The 24,724-nt window shown below is 42.5% G+C and overlaps 1 protein-coding gene and 1 long non-coding RNA gene across 9 annotated transcripts in view; both read left to right on the top strand.

The window, feature by feature from the left end:
- Nucleotides 1-11,482, top strand: part of LOC119027099 (phospholipid-transporting ATPase ABCA1-like) — a 169,539-nt gene extending 158,057 nt beyond the window's left edge. For all 8 annotated transcript variants that reach the window (XM_037111973.1, XM_037111974.1, XM_037111971.1 and 5 more), the window contains 2 exons: nt 1,611-1,854; nt 8,323-11,482. In XM_037111973.1, the coding sequence (XP_036967868.1) occupies nt 1,611-1,854; nt 8,323-8,451 (373 nt within the window). In that variant the 3' untranslated portion in view covers nt 8,452-11,482. The remainder of the gene's footprint in view (nt 1-1,610; nt 1,855-8,322) is intronic.
- A 10,158-nt stretch (nt 11,483-21,640) lies between these two features.
- LOC119027859 lies at nt 21,641-24,438 on the top strand. Its single transcript, XR_005077492.1, has 3 exons — nt 21,641-21,745; nt 21,835-21,964; nt 24,321-24,438. It is a non-coding gene; the product is annotated as an uncharacterized LOC119027859 (long non-coding RNA).
- Nucleotides 24,439-24,724: the final 286 nt, after the last annotated feature.

The following is a 24,724-nucleotide window of genomic DNA, read 5'->3' as shown; positions in this document are numbered from 1 at the left end:
TTTTTGTTTGGAGCTTCTTCGTCACTGTGGTGTCACACGAGGATGCCGACAAACACCAAATCTTAGGAAGACATCACAATGTCCTGAATTTATTCTTGTCACGCTGCCAGTTCTAGATCAAGGGGCAGAGGTCAAAATATGTTTTCTAGCTAGTCCAATCATAATGCAAGAAAATTCCAGCTGAGGATGGCGGCATTAATCTGTCATAATGTAAATCAGTTCTAAGTATTGATGCACAGTGCTTCTATTCTTGCCTGCTGCTCTTCAGCGTCAAGCAGTTGTGTTTTAACGAGAGGCTCTCTGCTGCCCATGGTGCCCGCTCATTGTGCATTTCAGCACCGGCACCAGGCTCCACTTCCTCTCTCGCTCCCGTTGGGATCATGTAGGCCTGCAGTTTATTCACCATATCTCTAATTGCCACTAAGGGAGCCTCTGACTCTCGTTGCATGTAGCGCTGTACCAGCCCACAATGGACATTTCGACGAGTAAATCCAACATTAGGGAATTAATTAGGCTGAAAACAATGGGTCATAAGAGTGCTAACGACAGAATAACAAGGCACAGAGTCTTATTTTGTGCTCGCCAGACGTGGCGTACAACCGGGAAGATGCAGAATGCTAATTAGCTTTAGAGCTTTAGCTATGGGCCATTTTCATCTGTGAACGTGTTTTATGTCCAGGATATCATTCATGTGAAGTTGTGCTGGGACATTTTCAAAACCCTGGTTGTTCAACTGAACCAAGCACTTTATATGCACTCTACATTATGTATCCTATAGTATGATTCCTTAGAGTTTTTATGCTCAGATTATTGAATTAGCATTAAATGAATTTTTTGCCACCCAGGGCTTCAGAACATGCTCCAAACACAACGTGGATATGTTATCACCTTATCATCACTAGCAAACACCGATCTGCTCGTCAAATATAAAGCCAATGCTTACTCTTTTTAGCTGCTTAAATGCTCCAACCTGTGTCTGTGTCTCATTTTTAGATTACACATTAACTATTTAATAACTATTTACTATTTAATGCCATAACAATCTTTTTAGATTACAGCTTTTGAGCAGAAATCTTTAGGTTTAATATGTTTAAGTCAAATATGGCTGCAAGAGGCTCAAAATGTATTGGCTAGCATGACTTGATAATCACCACAATGCCTGTCAATATATGAAATATATTTTCTTTGAATCCTTTGTTGTTTCAGTCATGCAAAGCCTTCTTGACTTATTTCCACCTTTGTCTGAAAGTCTTTTCTGTTCCATCTGGTTTGGCACTTTTTCAACTCAAATTGATGTCTTCTTAGCTGACCGGCTATTTCTTGAGAAAGTTGATTCATCAGCTAACAACTCTACTGTTGTTAGAGTGAAGCTGCTTTTTCCTCTCACCAGCCCCTCCAGTTCACCACATCCATGAAGACTGAACTGGTGGGAAATATGAGTCCAATTATATATCTTGCTTCCTGCCTCGCCTCTTTCTTTCAGCTCACCAACCTATCATCCATCACACTGAGCTGTGACTACAAAAGAAAGGGGAAAATATTCAGATGACCAGCAGTGAGCAATTTGTGTCTCTTTTTTTGTACTGAATTCTCGGGTCTATTGTTTCTAGATTTGGCGATGGCTACACAGTAATCGTGAGGGTCGGCGGCTCTCCTCCTGCCTTGAAGCCAGTCGAGGACTTTGTCCAGAAGAACTTCCCGGGCAGCGTCCTGAAGGAGAAGCATCACAACACGCTGCAGTATCAGCTCCCGTACGAGCAGGGCGCTCTGGCCAACATCTTCAGCGTGTTCACAAGCCATCAGCAAAGGCTGGAAGTCGAAGACTACACTGTGTCCCAGACCACTCTGGATCAGGTAAGGCCCGAAGACTTTTTCTTCCTCTCACCATCTTCTAAACTGAGGTGAGCCTAATTTGATTCAAGTTTTATTTACACAGAAAAAGCTCAGGTCAACCTATCTGACTCCCAATGCCCTAGACATTGAGTCCAATTTGCTTCCATCAAGGCAGAGGATTTACCCCCCTGACACGTGACAAACAGAACTTTTATTCCTTCAGCTGATCAAATATAATTTGGCCTGTTACTAGATGTGGATGTCCCCATCTTATTTTTTCTGTTTATTCACTGATCTCACAGGTGGTTACGGTTAGAAGTGACAGTCGCAGACAGCGACATCGGCATTAACCTGCGTATTGCTCCAATTTCTGGTGGTTGAGATGAAAATGGAGAGATTTGAAAGAAAGCACAGCCAGCTTTCAGTCGCAGTAACAACAGATGGAGATGAAGAGATGTCAGTCGATTCCTTCTCACCTTTACCTTGTAGAATGATACCATTGTATATTGATCAAAAGGGACAGTATATTCACCCCCAGAAATATAATGAAGACTATATCAGAGAATGCAGACCTGGAGAAAAGAATTACCAAGTTCAGCTGTTGTATCGACTCGCCTTCAGACGGTGAAGGATTACATCTTACAAAACTTTCTTGAAGATGTCTGAACTTGACCCAAACTTTACAAACAAAGTAACATTATGTAACTTTTTACATTAAAATAACAGCTTCAGAATCATGTTGATGCTACAGTGTCTCTGTGATATAGTGGATAGTGTCTCTGTCTCAGCCACTCCGCCACTTTTACTTCAACATATAAGATTTCAGTACGTCATAATTAGCACCTACATTACGTCTGACATATTGCTACAGACCTGGCATTTGCATCGGAAAATGTTTGGGGTGCCAAATTGAACAAAATGATTAATTTCTACGTAGTTTTGCTTGTTTGTTCGTTTTTTCTCTCATGTAATATTCTCACATGTAACTTTTTGATTTAAAAAAAAAACAGATAAAATCTAGTTTTGCCAGTCAAATTTAGTTTAGTTTAGTTATTGTGCAATTATTCGTGTTATCATCCTTGAGGGCAGAACGTCAGTTTTAGCTGAACAGTTGTGGGAAATGCACAGTGTGACTCCAGATTTCACTTCTGACATGGGCAGACAGTTGGACGACTGCAGAGTATCAGGCACCGGCCGGCCGGGTTCTATTATCCTGCTGTGATTCTGTGGAGTGCCAGTTCAGTTTAAGAGATTATTTGGTCATCAGTCAGTGCATTCAGCATTTTAAGTGCTCTCGGTTAATGCTAGTCTGTGCGGTCCAGGACAAGATGTAAACATCTATCATTGCCGATGCATTGTCATCTCCGATTTAGGCTGTCAGACTGATCAATGAGGACCGCACTGATTTCATGTAGCCAAGATAGTTCAGCTGCCAGATCCCAGTATTGATCAAAAATCTGGACTGTGATTTTTTCTTTCCATATATATATATAAAAGGCTCCTCCGGCCTGTGCCTTTTTTTATTCCAGCCCGAGTGCACTGCCCAGACCCCCTGATCGGTGCGATAAAGTAAGCTCTGCATGTTACAACTGGCTTCACCTTGTGTTTTCCAACTGGCCCCCGAGGACCTGATGCAATCAGGCACTCAGAGGCGAGTGCAAGTGTGTCTGGTCTTGCAAGCCCGTCATTAGCTCAGCAGCAGATGACCAGGTGGGAGGTGGGGATGACCTCCAGAAAGGTCACCTGTCCACCTCATCTGTCCATCTCACCATGGGGGAGAGAAGTGGCTCCTCTTGGATTTCAAACTAATCCAGACTGATGTATGAATAAGTGAGTGACTAACAGAGTTGTCTGTTGTACTCTGGCACTCTTGTATTTAAATCAAATTAGGTGGTATAAAGAATACTACAGGGATGTTAGGCATTTCATTATCAACATGATCCCCTCGTGGATAACCCCGTAATTCAAGATAAAAACCATCTTTAGCAGCATTATTTAAGTGAAATGTGCCCTTTAGGGGACAGTCAGCCTTCCACTGTGACAGGAAAGTCATTTATGCAAAGAGAATTTCTCTGACTTTGTTGTCGGTGATTCCTCCTTTGATCATTGGTGTCTTCCTTTATCCTTACATCACGTCATTTCTCTTTCAACTTTTATTCCCCAACTTGCCCCACATTCTGCACTGGTCAATATTTACCAGATCAGAGGCAGTAAATAAATAATACCTAGACCAGGAGGAGGTCATAGTATTGAAACACAGAGGGGAGGACTGGAGACCCAGACTGTCACCTTTCAGCTGGTGATTTATAGAGAAGAGCCGTGACCTATAGTATAACACCAGACTTGCACTACAATTAATATTGATCCACGCTCAGCCCGGAGCTCGGGCGTTAACGCCGATGGCCGAGACAGTGCAGAGCAGACTGAGCGTTTGAAAGGAAAATGTGACTTTCTAAACCGTCTCTTCAGAAGCAGATTGTGTGGCAGGAATGTGAAGTGTTAGTTAGTCACTCACTGCTGCACATTTAAATCACATAACCTCTCTTCGTATATACAGCTCCAAAGGATTTCTTTTTACAGGCCTTAGTTTGTACAAGCTAACATGAGTTTTAGTGTTCATAGAAATACTACAGTCAAGAATATGGGACTGTCACAACGATGATCCTGCAAAAAGCTACGTTGTGCCCCCCAAACATTTTAGTTGCATTACAAAACAATATGACAATAAGAACGTCAAGTAATCTGACCCACAGAGCTCATGTAACACAAACCCTTTATGTAGCATATTAAAATAATTTAAGATCATATTTGTTCCCCCCATCAGAGGCTAACATGCTCACTTTTGACTATTGTATGATTTACAGTCCATCTTATTACCTCTTAGTTATAGTAAAATAAAACATGACCCTATTATAAATGCCTTGGTAATGCATACCCCAGGTTCACTCTTCACCATGTTACAAGACACTATACCATCAAAATGAGTCTGTTGTTTTAAGGTAAAACATGATGCACTTAGAGTTTCTTGTAGTTATAGACCCACAAAGAATTATCATGTGGTCCCGGCTCTACTGAGTGCTTTAGGGTCTTTCGGCTAATTGTTTTGGGTCCACTGGATTGTTTTTGGTTTACTGTCAGTGCTCAGAGCCAAACATTTCCCACTAGTAGTTTGTGGAGACAAAAACAAATAGCTGTCAGAGGAGATTCTGTATTCGACTTACATTTTCCGGGTGTCCGGGGACGTGGCTCCAAGTAAATGATATTTTTGCTTTGCAAAAAGGCAACAGTGTTTTCTAGCATTTGTCCCCTTTCAAATGTTTAAAGTGATAACATGCCCAAGTCTTGTTTAAAATTGTACATAATAATGATATTAATTCCAAATAAGCCTACTGATGGCAACCACATGATTCCTATATATATATAAAGACATGTAATCTTATTATGTATTACTGAAGTCAAATGTTTGAGTCCAGACTAAAGCAAGATCTTGATGCGCCCAAGAGCATTTCAAAGTCAGTGGACATGTGGATGACATGTAAAAGTAGCTGTTTTACATTCTGCATGGACTCCTTTGAAATACAGCGGAGGTTAATTGGGTGACTCACGTCCTTCCCCTTCTCTGTTCTGCCTCAACGGGCATCAAATAAACACCCAAATGCAGCCTCTGTAATGTAATTAATGCCTGTATCCATCTGTCATTAAGAAAATGCCACTCAACAGCACTGGTGCATGACGTTCAGGTCATGAATGGATGGCTGGCTAAATACAGAAAGCGTGGCGTTATGAGGAGAGAGGGGATGAATTCACCGTGGTCACCACAGGATGAAACGCTGTCAGCTGCACTTGTTGAAGCGCTTTCTGTCACACTAAGAATCTTATGGAAATTTGAATGCACTTAGAAATTCTAACTATACAGCCTTGACTGTGAATATGAAATACTGTGCATGCATCAGCACGTCAAGCCAATATCAGCCAGTGGCAGGGTCAGAGGCCGAGAGAGAGGGGCGCAGGGTGTATTTGTTGCTACTGTCATTCTTATTCTCTTATTCTTTCTGCCCCGATAAGATGCCTTGACAACTGTGACCTTGATACACACTGCTGATGGCCTGACATCACACACACACACAGACAGACGCGTGATTCAGCCTGAGGCTTTCTGCAGACGTAGCTTGCTCTTCAGTTACGAGGTAGTCTGCTGTTTTTGCTCTTTCTGCACCCAGCTGGCGACCAGCTCCGCGAGCTCTGAGGTCAGGAAGCTTTACATATGTAGGTCCCAAACTCCAATTAAACTGATTTGCTGCACACAAAGTGAAAAGTCAAATTGCTGCTTATTCTTTGGAAGCAGCAAAAGCCTATTTTACCTTCAAGTGAACAAAGGAGGCTAATCCCCTCTTGTAGAATTACAGTTTCTGACTGGAAGCGTAACAGTTTGATTCCTTGACATCCCGAGTTTTAAACCGTTTGACTCAGAATCTGCCTCTGCTCATCACTGCCACTGAGCTGCCCTTGAGCAAGGCATTTCACCTCTGCCTTGCTTCAGATGCTTAGCTGCTCTGAAGACAACAAATTGAGTTAGGTTTTGTTTGTGTTGGGGTGCTTTTCCAGAGAGACTTTTGAGCAGGTTTTTTCCAGAAAACAATGTATTTGTGCTCAGGAAACTTCTCCTGGATAAATAAGAATAAAAAGAGACATTTGACAAACATCAGGTGTCAAACACTATAGGTTTTTTAGAAGAGATGAAAGCCAGAGAATCATTAACTTAATATGTAACACTAATATTGATGTACCTAAAGATACAGTATGTAACATTTCTGCATTGGTCTAAATCGACTAGATGTTCAAATCCATAATTTTACTGAAGGTGACTGTGTTTAACAATGAAGACAACAACTCCCATGATCCCACACTACTTATGTCTTTTTATTTCTAGTAGCAAAGATGTGTGTTTAACATGCACCCCAGTAGAATAACATATCTACAATTAGATCACATGGTCCCATAAAAAAGGACTAGTTCGAGTTAGAGCCAGGAGCGAATTAGCATAGCTTAGCCTAACATTTACACTTATATTTAGGACATTTATCAGACACTTTTGTCCAGAGCGACTTACAATAATTCACCAGCATATCAGGAGCAGTTTGGGGTTCAGTATCTTGCCCAAAGACACCTCGACATGCAGACCAGGGGAATCGAACCAGCAGCCTTCTGATAACAAGACGCTGGCTCTACCCCTGAGCCACATATCTTTTTATATCTTGTTTTTGTTAAACAGAAATATGAAAACACTCATGTGTGGTTTGAGAGAAGGCTAAGCTACTTTTTCAGTATTCAAGATCATTACAGTGGGATCTGTCCTCTCATCTACCTCTCGGCAGGAAAACTGAACAAAACAAACACTATTTCAAAGGTTTGAATGTGTATAAAGTAATGTAATGTAAATGCCTGCACTCCACATTTTCACTTCCAAAGAGGGGAGATATCACACAGCTGTGACGCAGTGAATGCATCAGAGTAATTGGAAAAGCTCTTCCTTTGTTCAAAAAAATGGAACTGACTAATGTTAATAAGACGTTTTCCTCTTTATCATTAACATTGAATTATAAGGGTGCTGATTATATGAATTGGCTAATTAAAAACTGCTGCTTCAAAGGCTGACAGGATATATCTTTATCAGCCTGTCGTCATTATCTGAGCTCCTCAAAAAAACAAAAGCCCTAAGAAGGACACGACTGTTTATTTATCTTCATTTATGTTCCGTCCCGCGTTTGTCCCGTTTAATTTGATGGAGAGTGTGTAGCTGCGAAGACGGGTTTAACTCACAGGCAGTCTGAGGGGTTTCTGATGGAATTGGTCGGGATGATTTATTTATTTATTTTTATATATTTTTTTCCCCATTAAGATTTTAAGTACAATCTAGTAATTCACATGTGCTTTTATGCTCACACGGCAGCTGAAAACCCTTTAATGAAAAAGCAATGCTCTTATCATTTTATATGATCCTCTTTGTTGCCTTTCTTCAGTCGAGTGAAAAAAATCTCTTTGTGGAGCTTTAACCGCGACGGGCCGCTAATGCGAGGAGAGTAAAAAGCCCCGACTACAGTGATGTTTACAGCACAATGAAATACACACAGCTTTTTTATGAACGCCATAGGATTGATTTCTTCTGACATTAAATGGGCATCACAGAGAGAAGAATGATTGTTTTATACTCCTTCTCAGCTGGTCAAAGATGTCAAACTGACATTCACTGTGTGAGTCTAGACGCTTACTTGATGCTTCATAGCTCTCGTCTGGCAACTCATTCACATGCACCCCGTTGTCTGTAGCGCTACTTCTGTTTGTTTTACAGGCGGAGGGTGGGGGAGAGCAGAAATAAGCCGGGTAGAGAAATGTCCACAGGCCCTTTAGTGGTGTGTGTGTTGGATTTTTTTGACTTTTTATATCTTGCATTTGCCTTTAAGTACCTTCTTCTCCTTGTTGGTATTCCAGGTCTTTGTGAATTTTGCAAGAGAGCAGCACGAGGACAAGGACTGTGAAGCCTACGACAACCCGGTGGATACCTCAGACGAGCTGCCACTGAAGTCTGTGAGGACCGCCCGAGAAGCCCAGATGGTGTGATACAAAAAAGCATGTTGCACCTACATTTGTCTAGCAGTCTACTTCCAACAAGATTAAATTAGTGTTATTTGTACTGCCAGAATAATGGCTCCACGACCAGAGCAGAGTGCAGTATGTGGCTTTAAACATTACATTGTTTCTAAGATGGACTTCGCCACAATTCCTCTAACATAGCTAATCTAAACGTGTTAAAACTATAAAAAACGTTTAAAACAAATTGAATGACTAAATTTCTACACTCCATTAACATTCCAGCTCATAAACTTATTTCTGTCTATAACTGAATTGTAGAAAAGCAACTTTGTTTAAAACAACACGACTTTTGTTTTCTATAGTTTCCGATGGAAGTAGGCTTGTTGAACTGAGCATCTGGATACAAGGCCGAATGAGGAGGCCACTGCACTGCAATCAGGAAAAATTAAACTGCATGTTAGAAAATAATCAATTTGCAATTTAAACACACTCACTGCACTGCACATTTTTCCTCTTGCACCAAGAAAAATTCACTTTGAGAACAAAATTACAGACAAAAATTACTTCATCACAGCGGCTTAACTTCAGAGACAGCAGTTTGATTTTGATTAGAGTACTTTTCTGGCCTCGTTATACCTCATAAGTGTGAAAGTACCTCGGGAGGCTCCACCGCTAGAGCTGAGCATTAAGCATTTAGGATTAAGTTTTAACTTAGTTATATTTTACATCTGTTCACATTTGCTGTTGGTTGTTTTTTTTGTTTTTTTTAATATAGAGCTCAGGGTGCGATCAGGTCAAATGTTGGATTGCTTACTTTAAAGAATATCACCAAGCAACTTATGTGAGAATATTTTGTCAACACAAATCCAACAAGATGACAGGCACTTTAATGATCGCCGATGATAAGAAATGAATAATAGCAGCTCTGTCAGATCTGTTGACTTGGACTGTCTGATTGAGCCTCCAGTCAGCTGCAGACAGTGTTTAATGAAAGATGTCGGTGTTGCTGCAGCGAGGACAATACAGAGTCAGTCAGAGTCAACCAGCTGTCAGACACGTTCGGTCTGCAGGACAGACGACGCCTCCTTCGCGTGTGCCGACCTCAGCTCACAGACGACTGCAGCAGCATTAAACTCAGCAATCATGAATGTAATCAGAAAAATCTCTCACGAATGAGGAACAACAGATTTATATTTTGTGCAATTTTTTTAATGCATTGCCCTGTGAAATCTATCTTTTATTTATCCTTTTCCAACTGTACAACTGAGAATTCTTTTGTCATATGAAATGCTGGTTCTGGCACTGGACACAAGAAACCAGTGTTAATCTTCACTCCCACTCCTGCACAGAACTCTGCATTTAAAGTGAATACATGTTGTCACCATGTGCCTTTGAAACACACAGTTTTAATATGTGTAAACTATGATATACTATGCAGTTTTTTTTTTATTTTTGAATTGACCATTTGCTAAACCTCTCCAGTTACTGCTGCTACACCTGTCAAGTTTTACATTTGCAGATATGGAGTTTACAATAATAACACTGGCAAATTAACAATCGAAATCCATAGTAACTTATGAAAACACTGGGGTCTTGATTGAGCAAACGCTGCCTTCTAGCCGCCCTGCCATCGCTTTAGCCACCTCAAATGACAGCCAGCCTTGTGTATAGCAAGCTAATCAAGCTTCACTGTCTCAGGCGGATTTTTTAATATTTTTGTATAGTCTTTTGAAGGTGCAACATGTAAGAAATTAAGTTCAAAACATTCAAACTGTATTAACATTATAAACAACAAATGTGGACATTATGTTAAAGATGTCTACGTACTGTGTGGAAGAGATAACAACTGAAGTTAGCATGCTAACCAGTTACCCACAGGCCTGATGACCTCATTTCCCCTTCTGTCAAAAGCTCCTGTGCTCGGGGTGCAAACACCAACGCTCCCCCTGCTAGTCTGGCTAGCTGCACGGCTAACTGAGCTAACAGCAGTCAGCAGTTATTCTGCTGCCTCTATTTGTTGGCAGTTCATACTCATGCTTACATATTGCACCTTTAAATGAAAACTGTACATTTACGCTTGATTGTCGCATACAGGATGTCATGCTAAACAACTGATGCTAAAGCTGCATGTTCCAGGTAAAATGTCAGTATCATAGTATTATATTTGGATATAAACTTGCGGATTCATGTTTTTACTTTTAATGTTCAGCAGGAAAAAGGCTTTTTGTGGAACAGCTAATCAATGTGTTTGGTGAATTTAATTCTGTTGCCTGGAGTTGATGCAGTTAAAACTTTATCCAAATCCAGTTAAAAAAGCAGAACGCAGCTGCTAACGTTGATCCAAAATTAAACATCATCCAGGACGTTGGGGAAATAATATCTTACAGAGTGGATGTACTGTACCAGTCGCGAAATAGACTCACTAATAATCGCGTTTTAAGGAGCTGAACACACTGTTAAATCAATTAAGTTCTTATACTCTTGCTTTTGTGATTTTGGTTTTGGCAAAGGTAATAAAAAGATACAACCCTCCAAACTCGTTATATGCCAAATATACACAACGCTTCAGTATGAATCCGGCACCTGACACACCTGCTGCTCTTACAGTAGTTAAGGTTTTTAAGCTATGATCGTTTAGCAAATGGTCAATTATGTTTTCTAACATTTCTATCAGGTGTTTACAGTAGAAGTAGAGCTGTTTGAATGAACGTGTAATATTTAGCCCTTTCAAAACTGCATATCTCGGACGAAATCTCACTCAGGAATGTTTTATGTGCAATTTTGACTCTGGAATGTTGTTCGTCCATTCCTATTAGTTTCATCACTCCGTCCCGTACTGTACATGCAGCTCACATGACGTGACACTTTTCCTTCAGAATGCAAATACTTCTTCACCCCGTGCCTGCGCTCTGGTTTACTTTGGGAGCTTGACATAATTTGTATGCTGTGCTTAAAGTCCTCACATTACTATCATGCCCGTTGAAGAATAATGAATCCTGTTTGTACTGAATATTGCTTCATGCCAAGACAAACGATTAAACATTTGCACAAATTGTAATGCGACTCTGACTTCATATTTGCACACTGCCGCTGATTGATTGGGTCCCAGTTTGAAAGTCTCTTGAGCTCAACTTTCTTCACGCTGTTTTATTGTGTTGTCCGTCATGTATTTCACCTTGACTGGAGCTCTGGGTTGAAGGCTCACATTTGTTGAATCTCTCATACGTCCATTCTTTAACAGGAGACCGCAGGATGCCAGGACACAGACTGCACCGCGTTTTATTTCACATTTGTGGACTCGCTCCTTTTCTGTGGGGAGGAGACGTTTTGTCTGCCAGACGCCTGAGAATGAATTCATTTTCTTGTCAAACTCTCTCGCAGACCCTTTTAGCTTGTGTGCTTTCTTATTTAACTATTTTCCAGCAGATTCAAAGTGAGTATGCCTTCAGGTTGAACCAATTGTTTTCTCAGTTTCATTTCCGTGCCACAAAATATGCTGCTCTTGTTTTGGAACACGCCGTCCTCCAATAATTCATTAAGACGTCTCCATTTTTATGTAATTCTAAAAAACCTTTTCCAGTACCAATTTCCTGTTTTGTTTGCCCTCCGGATTAAAAGATCAAGCCTCGTCTGTCTGCTCTACTTTTAAGTCTAAATTATAGAGATGAATGGATATGGATTTTCTGTTTTCGCTCTTCAGGTGCAAATGTATTTGTTTTTGCTCGTGAGAGGCAGTCGGATGAAAAGGGCGGGAGCTGTAATCTATGTATGTTCCTGTTGGATAAATCATTTACTGCGTTTTCTTCTTGCCTCACGAAAACATTGACGTTCTCTCTAATCCTGCAAACAGAATGTACAGAGCATCAGTTAGCTGATCCAGTTATACTATCAAAAAAGTGCCAAATGTTTACAAGTTGGGGAACGTGTTTTTGCACCAGAGGCATTATGTTTTCACGTTGTCGATCCATCCGTCTGTGTGTCCGTACATGAGGAACACCTTGAGGGAACTTCTTCACATTTGGTTAAAGAGTGTAAAGGTCAAAGGTCATTATGATCTCATGACGGCCCATACTCATGAATGCAGTATCTGTGTTCACTGTGACTCATGGATGGACTGAGCAGAATTTGGTGGTCAGAGATCAAGTTCAGTGCAGCGTGACGGACATAACTCCAGAATTAATACGATGGAACTTGACAGTCAGACGTCTCAGAGGATAAAATGACGTGATGACATTTGAGATCCAAAAGGGGGTTAAGGGGGTTAAATCCACTGTGACATCATAATATTCTGCAAATAAAATGTTCTGGCCATTGTTCAATTCTCAGTTGTTCAATTACAGTTTCTGTTCAATATAGAAACTAAATATGTCTGACGCTTAATTGACTAAATGATAACTAAATGTCAAAAATGACCCGTGATGACTTCCAGCCACAGTTCGATTAGCATGCGTCTTAAGGTTTGATCGATTAAAACTCCAGATGTACTCATCTCCATTTTGTCTGGAAAAAAATCGCGTGCGATAATTATTAAGGGATATAAATATACTCAATCACATAAGATAATTACACTGTATATGCAAATTCAGTTAACGGTGCGTATGATTTTCTTTAAAGGCGTGGGTGAATTACCTGCCAGTAATAATTAGTGAATCCTTTGATTATCCAGAGTTTTAACAGCTTTAATACGACCTCAGGTTCCCTTAAATCCACCAGACGACTCATATTTCCCACACACACACACACACACACACACACACACACACACGGAAGTCTTCATCTTTACCTCCAGTGTCTTGAGATGATGTTTGGGCTTTCTGCGTGTGTCGCACTTCCTCGTCTTTGTCGTACTCATTAGAACTGCGAGCTCCGGGGCACGCAGCCAGAGGCAATCCGTCAGGTGGGAACTTCACAGGGGCGATAAAACTTGAGAATAAAGGTAAGATTACTTGTCACATTCCACCATTATTCCCTCGCACTTTTTGTCCCAGTGTAATACTTAGGAGGTTTACGAGCAGAGGTTACATTACAGTTCAAGGGAGCTGGTACACGCGGGGCTCAGCAGGCAGGCCGTTAATTCCCCTGAGCCATTGATTCTGCAATATACAATATATTTATCATGCAGAGCTCGACCTGATCTCACCCATTGACTGTGTGTTTTTATATATATATATACACACACACACACACATACATGCAAGATGCCTTACTTTAGAATTTTTATTTCGCTTTCCCACCACGTTTTAGAACAAAAAGCACACTGTCTGTGCAGTCGTGAGCGCTACTATATGGGAATAAAATGATGTAGAGAGCGGTGAAAAATACACAGAGGAACGCCAGGTAACAACACATAAAAGGTAGTTTCCATTCCGAGGAACTGAAAGCTGCACCGGTAATGTCAGAGTGAAGTTTTGCTCGAAAAAAACAAGATAAGAAATGGGTCCACTGTATCCTCATTTTGCCATAAAAAGTTTAGTTTTGTTTGTCAAATGATGATGATTTCTGCATCATGTGACCCCGATAATCTCACTCATACAGCACATACAATAGTCCGTCCCTTGCCTTGACATTTTGCCAATCTCAGTGCCACATACAAGAATACAATAAAAGGCGTTGTCAGTCGGAATGGGAAGATTACAGGAGTTAGAAGAGATTCAATGATCTGCTCGACAGGCGCGCTTTACAGAAAGCTCCTGCCACCCTTTCAGACTGTAATCACCCTTTGTACTCGGAGGTTTGCTGTTCTTGCTGCAGGGTACTTGTTACAGGCTGTCTAGAATAGGTAGTAATTGGTACAATGTCTGTGTTCATCTCACTGCAGTCAGACTACTATAGACACTTCAGAGGAACTTGTGCTTTTTTGACTGTTGACAGTGATTTTTAAAGTTCAATTTTTATTTATTTCTCTATTCTTAATGCTTGTGTCTTGTGCTCTGTCTTTGGGTTTGCAGAAAAAGTGTGAACTCGACTGAACTTCTAACCAGACGTCATAAAGCCATCATCAGATATTGGAAAATGCTAGAACACTGTGTTTGCCACCAGGCTTTGCAGCTGAAGGTCAGCAGTTCCGTCGCCTGCTCCTCCTGTCCGCGAGCGTGTGAATGATCATCAGGTGATGCCCTGAATGGTAACCTCCACCACGGAGCGAAACATATCCGCAAGAAAAGATTCAGTGCCATGTTGAATGTTCATCGTCATTGTAATGTCCAGGTGACATCCTTACAGGATTAACGGTGACTGTCGGCTGTCGGCAAGCATCTGTGGCTGTAGCTTTGCCTAGCTTGCCTTGGCGGGCACTAGAAAGCCTTTATCAGAGGCTTTTCAGCCGACCTGGCACGTTGACTCCACAGCAGAGCTCTTCGGTGAGAGGAATCACTCCGTATCAGTGCACAAGAAGAGAAGCAGAAGAAGAAAAGGGAGCCATCGGTGTATGAATGTGTGTGTGGAGACCCACAAAGATCAGAATTAAATAATGAAATTAGAATGATAATTATTAAAGCCATGAAATTGGCTACTATTGCCAAAAGTTCCGAAGTTATTGCTCCACAACATAATGTCCTGTCGTCTGTCAGGACTGAGCCAGTTACTATATATTATGTCAGTCTGCTTATCACACAGACATTCTTTCATTTTATTTATTTAGTTTCCCTTCATGTTGGAAAATGGAAAGGTGCAGACATTAAAGAGGGCGACACTGTCCATCATCTGGTAGCAGAAAATCCTTTGAGCACGTCTGCTGAAGCGACTGTGACTTCCCTTTGTGCTCACCTGACATCAGCAGCCATTAAGGCACAACGTCGCAAATCCTCACTGTTGTGTGTGTTCGTCTTTACATACTGTAGGTGCTGCACTGCGTTACGCTCACTTTCAGCAGAATCTGAATGCTGCACTTTGACAAACACCTCGCCGCCCCGTGTCGACTGAATGTGCAGCAGATGACGTGAAAGCATCTCTTGAATCCAGCAGCAGCGGGCTGATGTTTCAACAGGTCTCATGCTGTTACACATTAAGCTGTTCGGCAGGACATGCACATTTTAATATTAACCTCGCTGATGGATTTTTAGTGGATAGCTCAATAATGTACTGAAACTGACTCGCGGTTTTTATCATATCCAGACGGAAACTCTTTGCAGGACACAACACTATATTTTACTTAAAGATTAAAAAGATTTATAGAATAATTGCATTTCACATGGCCTGTGGCAAAAAATGAAAAAACACCTGAAGTTTTCTTTACATAAAAGAAGGGAATTCTTTGAAAATTTGCCCTTTTCAAGCGTTTGTTGTGATCAGAAAGTCATTTTGAAATGTAATTACTGTGCGATTTAATTTTATTTCTCACTTTGAACTCATTTGAAATAATTGTTTGATGAATGTGAATTGTGAATGTTAATAAGGATGCAAGAGGCCTTTTAAGTTCTGTACTAAAAGTCAGTTGTTGCTCCAAACTTTAGATTTGCAGACAGTCAGAGGAGTCATGTTGCCTGCCTGCCTGCAGTGCTGCAGATTCAGCCGTCAGTCTGGGTCAAACACTCTGCCATCACTGTTTCTCTCTATCTACGATAAATGAATAGTATTGACAGGAGCGGCATGAACTGATAAGAATTTTAGGTGGAGAAAAGTGACTTTTGCAAAGGACATTTTGACATCTGCATGCCGACTCATGTATTGGCTGAGTGGGACGTGAAGAGAACAGAGCCATTCTTTAAGTCCTCATGAAGTCAAAATTGACAATATCAGGCCCAACAATGGCAAGAAAAATGGTTGTGTAGGTATCCTCGATGGTATTTTAGAGTTTGTAACTTGAAATAGAATAAGAAATGCTGCTGACCCATCCGGCACTTGTGGGTGTGTTTTCAGGGGGTCAGGACTCACAGAACCAACACAGAACACCACTTTAAGACTTGTACTTGGCAGAAACTGGGTCATATTTTATGGAGAAAGTGTTTTCTGGCTGCTCTGCCTCCCCACTGGACAGGTAGCTGAAGTAACTACTAACTAACAGCCTCTCAATGAACACTTCTTGACCTGGGTCGTACGCTGCCTCTGAGAATGATGGAGGCGATTTACAGTACCGAGTGGATATTTGGAGTTTCCTGATGGACTTATTCCGGTAGCTTCATTGCTAAAGTGTTTGCTGCCGTTAGCTGGCTAGTTGTTGTCAAACAGACCTCCGTCTTCGAGGCTGTTGTTTGTCAACTGCTAGCTCCCCGGCCAGGGACGTAGTGCAGAGTTAGCACCGTTGGCTACTGTTAATGCTAATCAATATCTGCAACCTGTTTTTTTTTTTAAGGAACCATGTAAGTGTGCTGAAGAAAATACCACTACTGTTACAAGTGAAAACGTTTGATGTATTTAAAAAATGCATTGCTTTTCATTGAGCAACAAACCTGTGAAGACTCCATGGTCACTGTTTTCATTGTTTTTATAACAGGTTCAAATGCCACGCTCTGGATTTTGCTTAGCATGTCTGCACGGAAGGTAATTTTCATGATGAATAATGTTTCCTGCATCATCAAAACCTCATGGAAATCAGGCGTGTGCTTATGTTTTACACGTTGCATGATAAAGAACGTGCACGGGCGGCAGCGGAAATGAATGTCAGCAGCTTCTTGCCGACAACAAAAGAGGGGGAAATAAATGCAGCTGGACTCGGCAATGTGCATTTTTATCTCTCTGCCTCGACCAGTCACTGTAAATTCCTCACATCGCAGACCCCAGTTTGTGACCCCGTCTGCAGATGCTGTGAAATATCACATGTGGAAAGGCCTCCCCACTCCTCCTCCACTTAATTGCCTTTGTTGACATTTTTATGCACACGCAGCGCTAAACCCTCCATCTTGTCTCCTGGCTTGATTTAGAGGACGAAACACGCAATCTTCTCCTTCCTGTCCGTTTTATTTCCAGCTCAAGCTGAGACATAACAGCGTTCCCAAAATATTGTTTGCGCTGCCTCTCTTTTATGGAAGCCATTATTGTTGTGAACGTTTGTCACTGATTCTCATGGTTTAGTCAAGTTAAAAGTTATTTCTTTAATCCCCATGTTTGCCTCAGACGTGCAGTAGATGCAGCACAGCTCACACTCAGCGGGTGTTGTATGCTGCTTTGGCCTATTTCGAGCAGGCTTCTGAGCCTCATCCTGTCTACAATAAGTGGCCGGTTGACTCCTGTGGAAGCTGACGTCCAGTTACCAAGGGGGGTTGTACTGATGCATTCTGTGACGGGGTCCCACTTAATTGAACCTCTGATCTTAAACAGGGCAAAATCGAGTTAGAAATTGCCGTAATGACAGAGTACTGTTGTACTTTTTTGTCCAGGGCTATTTTAAGTTCCACCAGATGCCTTTTCTTTTTTTTCCAGCCACCCACCTCTCTGGGGCTTCACGCTGAGGGATGATGAGGGTTCGAGCTCGCTGCGTGGGCCTCGATTCCCTTTTGATTGGTGTTCATTTAGGATCTCCTGCAGCGATGAACGCTGCTATACCGCTGCGGAGTCAGAGACATTTCTCACCACCTTCCAGTGATTCTTCCTCCCGTCCGGCCGCCGTCTCCAAAGTGCCGCCTGTCTTTGAAGGCGGTGGGTGGGGCTCGCTGTCACGGCACCGTCAGGCATGAACTGTCTGGTGCGCTGACTGATTACGGCCATTTTAATAATTTAGCTTTCCTTAAGTCACCTTTGCAATCAGCAGTGAATTACTTTCCTTCCCAATTCATTACATCATGTCTCCTTTGGACTTGCCCAGCTTTTACAAATTGCAATTGTCTTTTTTTTTTTTTGGTGGTGGGGGGGTTGATTATTACGCTCGCACAATTATATCCGTGAATCATCCAGGGACACCTCGAGGACAAACCTGATCAGCAGTTGGATCGAGCCGAGCACTTAACCAGTTTTTGTTGGATAGATTTTTTTTTTTCTTTTTACAACAGCCTCTACCTGGTAAATATGATCGAGTCATTTTTTCTCTTCCTTTTCCATCAGAAAACCGACGATAGCAGCCGGCCAACGTAAAAAGCGGCGTACAGTATAACCATAAGTGAATGTCAAGGCCGTTTCGCTTTTACAATACAAGTTTGCTACCTTCACATATACGATTTATCTGAGAGTGGCTTTTCTATCATTTACAAAACGCTGTCGAGGAGGTTACAGGACAATTTCAGCTCAGACCGGTTGATAAATCCGATGGGCTGAAACTTACTGTATTAATATTCTGCTGTTTGGTGTGGCATGATCCGTTCTCCAGGTCGTTTTTTTACAAACGCAAGACAAAATATCTTCATCGCTCCGTCACCTGCTTTGTACGTCAACCACCAAACCTCGACCTCCTCCTGCAGGCTCAGAGTGTAACACATGCAGCCAGTTAACAAGGTCCAAGAGGTAAAAGAAAGCAGCTCTTGTGTGTTTGTTCGAATCCAACCGCGGCTCGACAAAACTCACATCGACCGATAATTAATTCAGTTCGCCAGACAGAGTTTGTGTGAAAGGTCAGAGGGTGATCTGATTCTAGTCCCTGTAAGAGCAGCAACTCCTGTAATACCTTCTATTGAGACAACAAGGGCTTTCATAGTGTAGTATAATACATTGATAGTTTCCATGTGTTTAAGTTTGTGCTTAAGGAGCTGCTGCAAGACAACCACGTTTGTCTTTTTCTGACTGTGGATACTTGATGAGGGGAGGTAGGATGCAGCGCGATCCTTTGGGGCAGCTCCGTTGTTTGTTTGTTTTTTAGTTTTAATTTTTACAGAAGCTTGATATTGCAGATCGAGACCTTTTTGTAATCAGAAACACAAGTCTTGGTCGAGTACAAGTCTCGCTCTGGGGAGAGAAGTGCACTTGAAGGAGCTTCCTGCAATCATTTATTACCAAAGTCATGACGGAACATTTAACTCATGTTTTAACAGTCTAGATCAGGCAACACCTCACATTGTGTCTTTTCCTTGAACATGACAGAGCTCATTATCTGACAGAAAGGCGTCTCTGTAAACACTGGTGACAAGATGTAGTCGGACCACCTCAGCCCGTCAGACGCGAGCACTGTTGACGGATGTGGTTTTGACAGTCAAAGTTGCCCCGTAGAGATTTACATTGCAGCCACGTGGTGGCTGCCGGCGGAGGGGATCTATCTTCTCGACCGAATCTGATCGCTTTGGAAAGAACGGATCATTCACACACCAACATATGTAAATATAGAGTCCAGACTTACAAACACTGCAACAGCCTCTTTAAAGGCTCCATTCAATCATCTTGACAAAGCATGATAATTAAAGATGCATCCATATCTTCATGAGTAGATTCATAAAAGCATTATGAGGCTCACGTGACTCACTCTGTCTGTGGGTTCCAATAATATCTTCAGCATCCAAACACGAGTCTTCTGACAGCCGTCAGTGTTTCTTCCACCACCAACTTGTTGGGTTTGTTTTATCCTGTTGCCTTGTCCATTAAAGGGCGCCTAGGAGTCTGAACAGTGGTCGTGACTTTGTATGTAATCTTGTCAGGAAAGTGATGCACTCGCTTGAAAGGGCACCGCTGACCTCGTTGACAATAGAGGCAAAATAACGAGCAGGCTCTCACTGCTCCTCGCCACTTCAAAACCTCGCTGTCTAATGGGTTGGTGGAGAGGCTTGGTTTTCCAGCGAGGTTGCTTCAAGGAGGGGAAGGAGAGTAAAAGAGAGGGAAAAGAAAAAAACTGAGGGAGAGTTCACGGCCCAGACACTCTCACGGCCGGCTGTTTCTCTCCTCTCTCTCTACCTAATGCCTCCCAGCGCTTTCCAATCTGTTTTGTAGCCGGGCATGCTACCTCAGTCCCAGTGTTTATCTGACATCATGAAGGGTTTCGGCTTCCCCAAGATCCGCCGACAGCCCAAACCCTTCAGAGTGCGCACACGAGCCAACTCGGCAGATGACAAAGCGCTGCGGAGCCTGTCGGCAGAACCACGCGGCTCCCAGCATGCTTTGCCCTCAGCACGTCACCTACCTGGTCTGGCACAGACTCAGCCTTGGAGACCGGCTCATTATTCACTTTGACAGAGTTTTATGACCCAGCAGCTATGCCCAGACTTGTTCTGGGAGCATGAGCAGATGCTTGAATCTGTAGCTTTTGCACTGTTATCAAACCAAAGAAGCAACTTCTAGTACTCGACAGGAATTTTACTGAGAGACAAACAGGTTAGCTGAGGTTCGCGATTGGGGTTATTTGAGCTGAATCATAGTTGGTGGGTTGGTCCAATTAGCCCGTTCAGAAAAAAAAAAAAAAAAAGTCAAAACACAGCTCATATAAAAGACACAAAGTTTGATTCTCAGTTGTTATGCAGCGAAGGGCTATTGGGTTAAGAACAAAGCCAGGAAGGAACCGATTAATGCAACACACACGGCCACCTGCAGGTACATACTGATCAGCAAAGCTTCACTGAGCTCAGGATGATTCACCCGGGTCTTTATTTTGATGGAGCGATTCAGGGAATTACTTGAAGAGACACCTTACCGTCCCTTCGGTCGCAGGTCTCGTCATGAGACACGCTGAGGCTCGCTTCAACATTAGCCCTTTCCATCGGCAGGGATATAAATATAGGATATATATATATATATATATATATATATATATATATATATATATATATTCTGCCCCCTTAAATCAAATGAGGTTTGACCTTAACGTCGCCTGAATACAGAGTAGGCGAGACAGAGGGCCCCTGTTTAAGGCCGATCTGAAAGAGGTGCCGCCGCTTGCAAACTAACAGTATCAGCAGCCTGCACTCTTGCAGATAAGCGCAGTCGGCTAAAAAGAAAGAGATACATATGTTTACCATCCCTTTACTTTGCTGCATCAGGGAAAAAATGTTAAGGACGCACAAAATGACTGACCTTCAAACGCTGCAGCAGCTGGACCAACCTCTCAGATGAACCTTGTTTTCTCAAGAGGTCACTGAAGGCAACACAGACGACAGCACTGATATCTTAATTAGACTGAACGAGACATTTGAGGGGAGTTTGTCATCAGGAGATTGTGACATCATGTCACTGTATCAAACCCTCAATATACGAAGACTGCAGCATAAATTGTTAACACTTCATTTTACAGCTCGGCAGTGTTATGGTAAGTAGGTGGTAACATAGTGAAAATGACCCCGTCATGAACATGATGTATGGCTGGTTTCTGCCCAGCTGCTCCCGACAGTGGCGTCTGAATTTCTTGCTCTGGCTCTGCTTTGGAACAGAATTCCTTATTGTCACTTTGTTTTACAGTTTTTCTTGATTTACCACCGTGAAATTTCCAGATCAGTAAGATGAAGAGTAAACCATGAATTCCTCGCGGTCGACTCTTGAGGTAAGTTTTTCTCTCCTCAGAATCCCATTGGTTGAAACATTTTAACAGTCTCCTCCAATAATGCTGTAGCGCTCTGCCTTCCTTTACAGTAACTACACGCTGGACTCTAACACAGAAGGGCATCCGCTGCACAAAGGTCTCCCACCTGGCCTTCAGTTTTAAAGGCAACACAGGAAATCACAGGCCATTTGATGAATGCTATGCTGCTATGCTGTTCAGGTAATTATATGCCAGTGGTCTTTCAGTGCCTCTTGACCAATCATAGGCCTTTGCTTCAATTTAAAAATAGATATAATATAAACCTAGCCAGCAAACGTTTTATATTGACTCCCTGTCAGTAGTTTTTTTAAGTGTACATTAGAAAAAAGGGTATCAAGCCGTGTAAAATCGCTCTGCGGGGAAAAGAATAAAAGTGGCAATTTACTCGTAGAGCAGTGAAAGAGATGAACTACATCTGGCCCTAAGTGTGATGTGTCATCCACTTCACGAAATGTCTATTCGCAGTATAAACCACCAAGTTCTGATCCGACACAAGTAACACTTAGTGTTAGTAAGACTAACAAACAGTATCGTTGGCATTTTGTAACTTAAGACAGCAAATTTAAGAAAACACAAGCTGGAGGCTTGATGGTAAATATGGACCGCTGCTCTGCCTCTGTTGGCTGACTGATCAGGTTACCGTGGGTAACAGAGTCTTGCAACTTTCGTCTCTTCTTGTTCGTCCTTTCAACACAGCAGCGTGAAAAACGAAGATGTAACGACGGATACTCAGCCTAACATTACTGCTGCTAGCACTACTAGCCTGCCGGTGTCTAGCTAGAGATGAATGGAGTCTTAAAAGTGACTGTGATGTTTTTACGCTGCACCTGTTTGGATGATTCTGTTCTGTGGAGGACAGCGGGTCACATTAAAGGAGGTGGTGCGGTCCAACAACAGGTGAGCGACCTGCTTGCCAACTTTCATTTCTCCACCACTCTGAAGAGAATCCTACCGAGCCTTGCACCAGGCGAACCGCCCTCAGCGAGTCTTTACCTGTCACTGTGTGGCGGTGACAGTAATGAATGGTATCCATGGCAACAGGTGTCGATGGGCAGGTCCCCCGAGCGACGCAGGGTTCGTAAGTAAGGAGGGATGATGTGAGCCGCTCGCTGCCTATCTGTAGCATCATCCGCCTGTGATGTCAAGTGTCGCCGTGAGCGCGGTCACAACATTTTGTGTGTGCTTGCATCGGGGTTGTTGTATGGACGTATAACCGAGGGAAACAATGTCCTACTGCGCGAGTGTGTGTGTGTGTGTGTGTGTGTGTGTGTGTGTGTGTGTGTGTGTGTGTGTGTACAGTGCTAGTAAAAGGCCAGGCCAATCGATCAGCAGGGGCTTAACAGCTTTAGTCAAAGAGCACATTTCGCCGTGCTGCTCTTCGCTCTGTGGGCCTCCTGTGCCGCCGTCGTTCCACCGGTGAATTCAAATGTCCAGACTCAGGATGTGCAGCCTGAGACCTGGCAGACTTGGAATTTTCAGGGAGCCTGATGATGGCTGAAGTGCCCACCTTGAATATATGACATTGCTCTTTACTCTGTGGCAAATCAACACATTTTCAAAGCTGTTCAAGGATGTGAATCGTTCCCTTCCATTGTCACTAGGAACTTAAGACCATTTTCAGGGCCGTATTCCAGAGACAAGAACAAGTCTCTGTTACAGTACCTGATCTCCTCTATAATCCCATCAGCAGAGCAGTGAACTCACCAGCACAGTCTACAGGCGAGACGCTGTGGAAGTCCACACAGAGCCCGCACCAGATATTCGCTTGAGAGCCCTTGCAGACTTGATGACTTTTGGCAAAGGCCTGCCGTAACCCCTCTGCAAAGCCCACAAGTCTGGGCGAGAGTGGACTTTTGGATTCAGCACATCTTCTGTCTTCAACCTCTGAGTTGTCTAACCGCATCCGAGGCCTGTGAGGAGACGAGCGGCCCGAGCAGAGTGGCTGACTTCAGCTCCGGCTTTAGTCTTTTTTTTGTTCTTGACTGCTTGTGTCTGACTGACTGATTTATTTATAGGAGTTTGAACATGGCTGCAGCTAAAAGAAAATATATTCTCAGTTTGTCTTTAAGCTTTCTAAGAATAAATAAAATGTCTGCATCTGTTATCTGATCGCACAAAATCTGTAGCTTAAATCGTTCAATACTTTTTTTCTTAAACTTGACTGTGAAGTCTTTTGACGGTGCGCTTTCTAATATCCAGTGAAACATAAGACGGATGAAGAGAAAAATGGAACATTTCAAACAGCTTATTGTGTTAAAGGGGCAGTGAGGAAACCAAAAAAACCTTCCCCTGTGAATTCATGTGCACGAAAAACAGCAGAAATGAACTAAAAATGCAATTAGCAACAAATCGCTTTTAAATGATCACCAGGAATTGATTGCTTTTTCTGTGTCACCTAATTCCTTATCAACCAAAAACACATTTTTGGAGTCATTAGGTGCTACAACCTATGCATGTTCTTATCTTAACCTCGCTGTTAGACAGTTAATCAAACCACTTCACTTATCAAATGCATGTTCGTGTCTGGTCCCTGCAGCTGGTCGTCTGTGTTTCCAGTGGCTTTGATTACTGTGCTCCAGCCCACTTGGCGTCCCACATCACTGGTATAAGCTGGCAGTGGAGAGGAAGAGGCGATGCTCACTGGCCTCTGAGGGTAAGACGGCAAGGTGTTCATACCACGAGCGTCATCAGGTGCAGAGTCAACAGCAACGACAGGCTTGATGTGAAAATGTTCAGTTTTTATTTGTCCTATCAGGGTAATTTTTAAATGTAGTGGAGTGTAAATGTACCTCAATAGGAAGCCAAATCCAGGAATTCATTGTTGTTTTCCTCACAGCACAAAATCTAAAATCCCTGCTCTTTACGGTTCCAGTGAAAAATGAGCACCACAATGTCAAAGCATTATGGGTGGATGGACAAGAGCAAATAAATGACAGTAGG

Source organism: Acanthopagrus latus, chromosome 10 (assembly GCF_904848185.1).
Source record: "Acanthopagrus latus isolate v.2019 chromosome 10, fAcaLat1.1, whole genome shotgun sequence".
Classification (NCBI taxonomy): domain Eukaryota; kingdom Metazoa; phylum Chordata; class Actinopteri; order Spariformes; family Sparidae; genus Acanthopagrus; species Acanthopagrus latus.
This window is presented reverse-complemented; position numbering and strand designations above follow the sequence as displayed.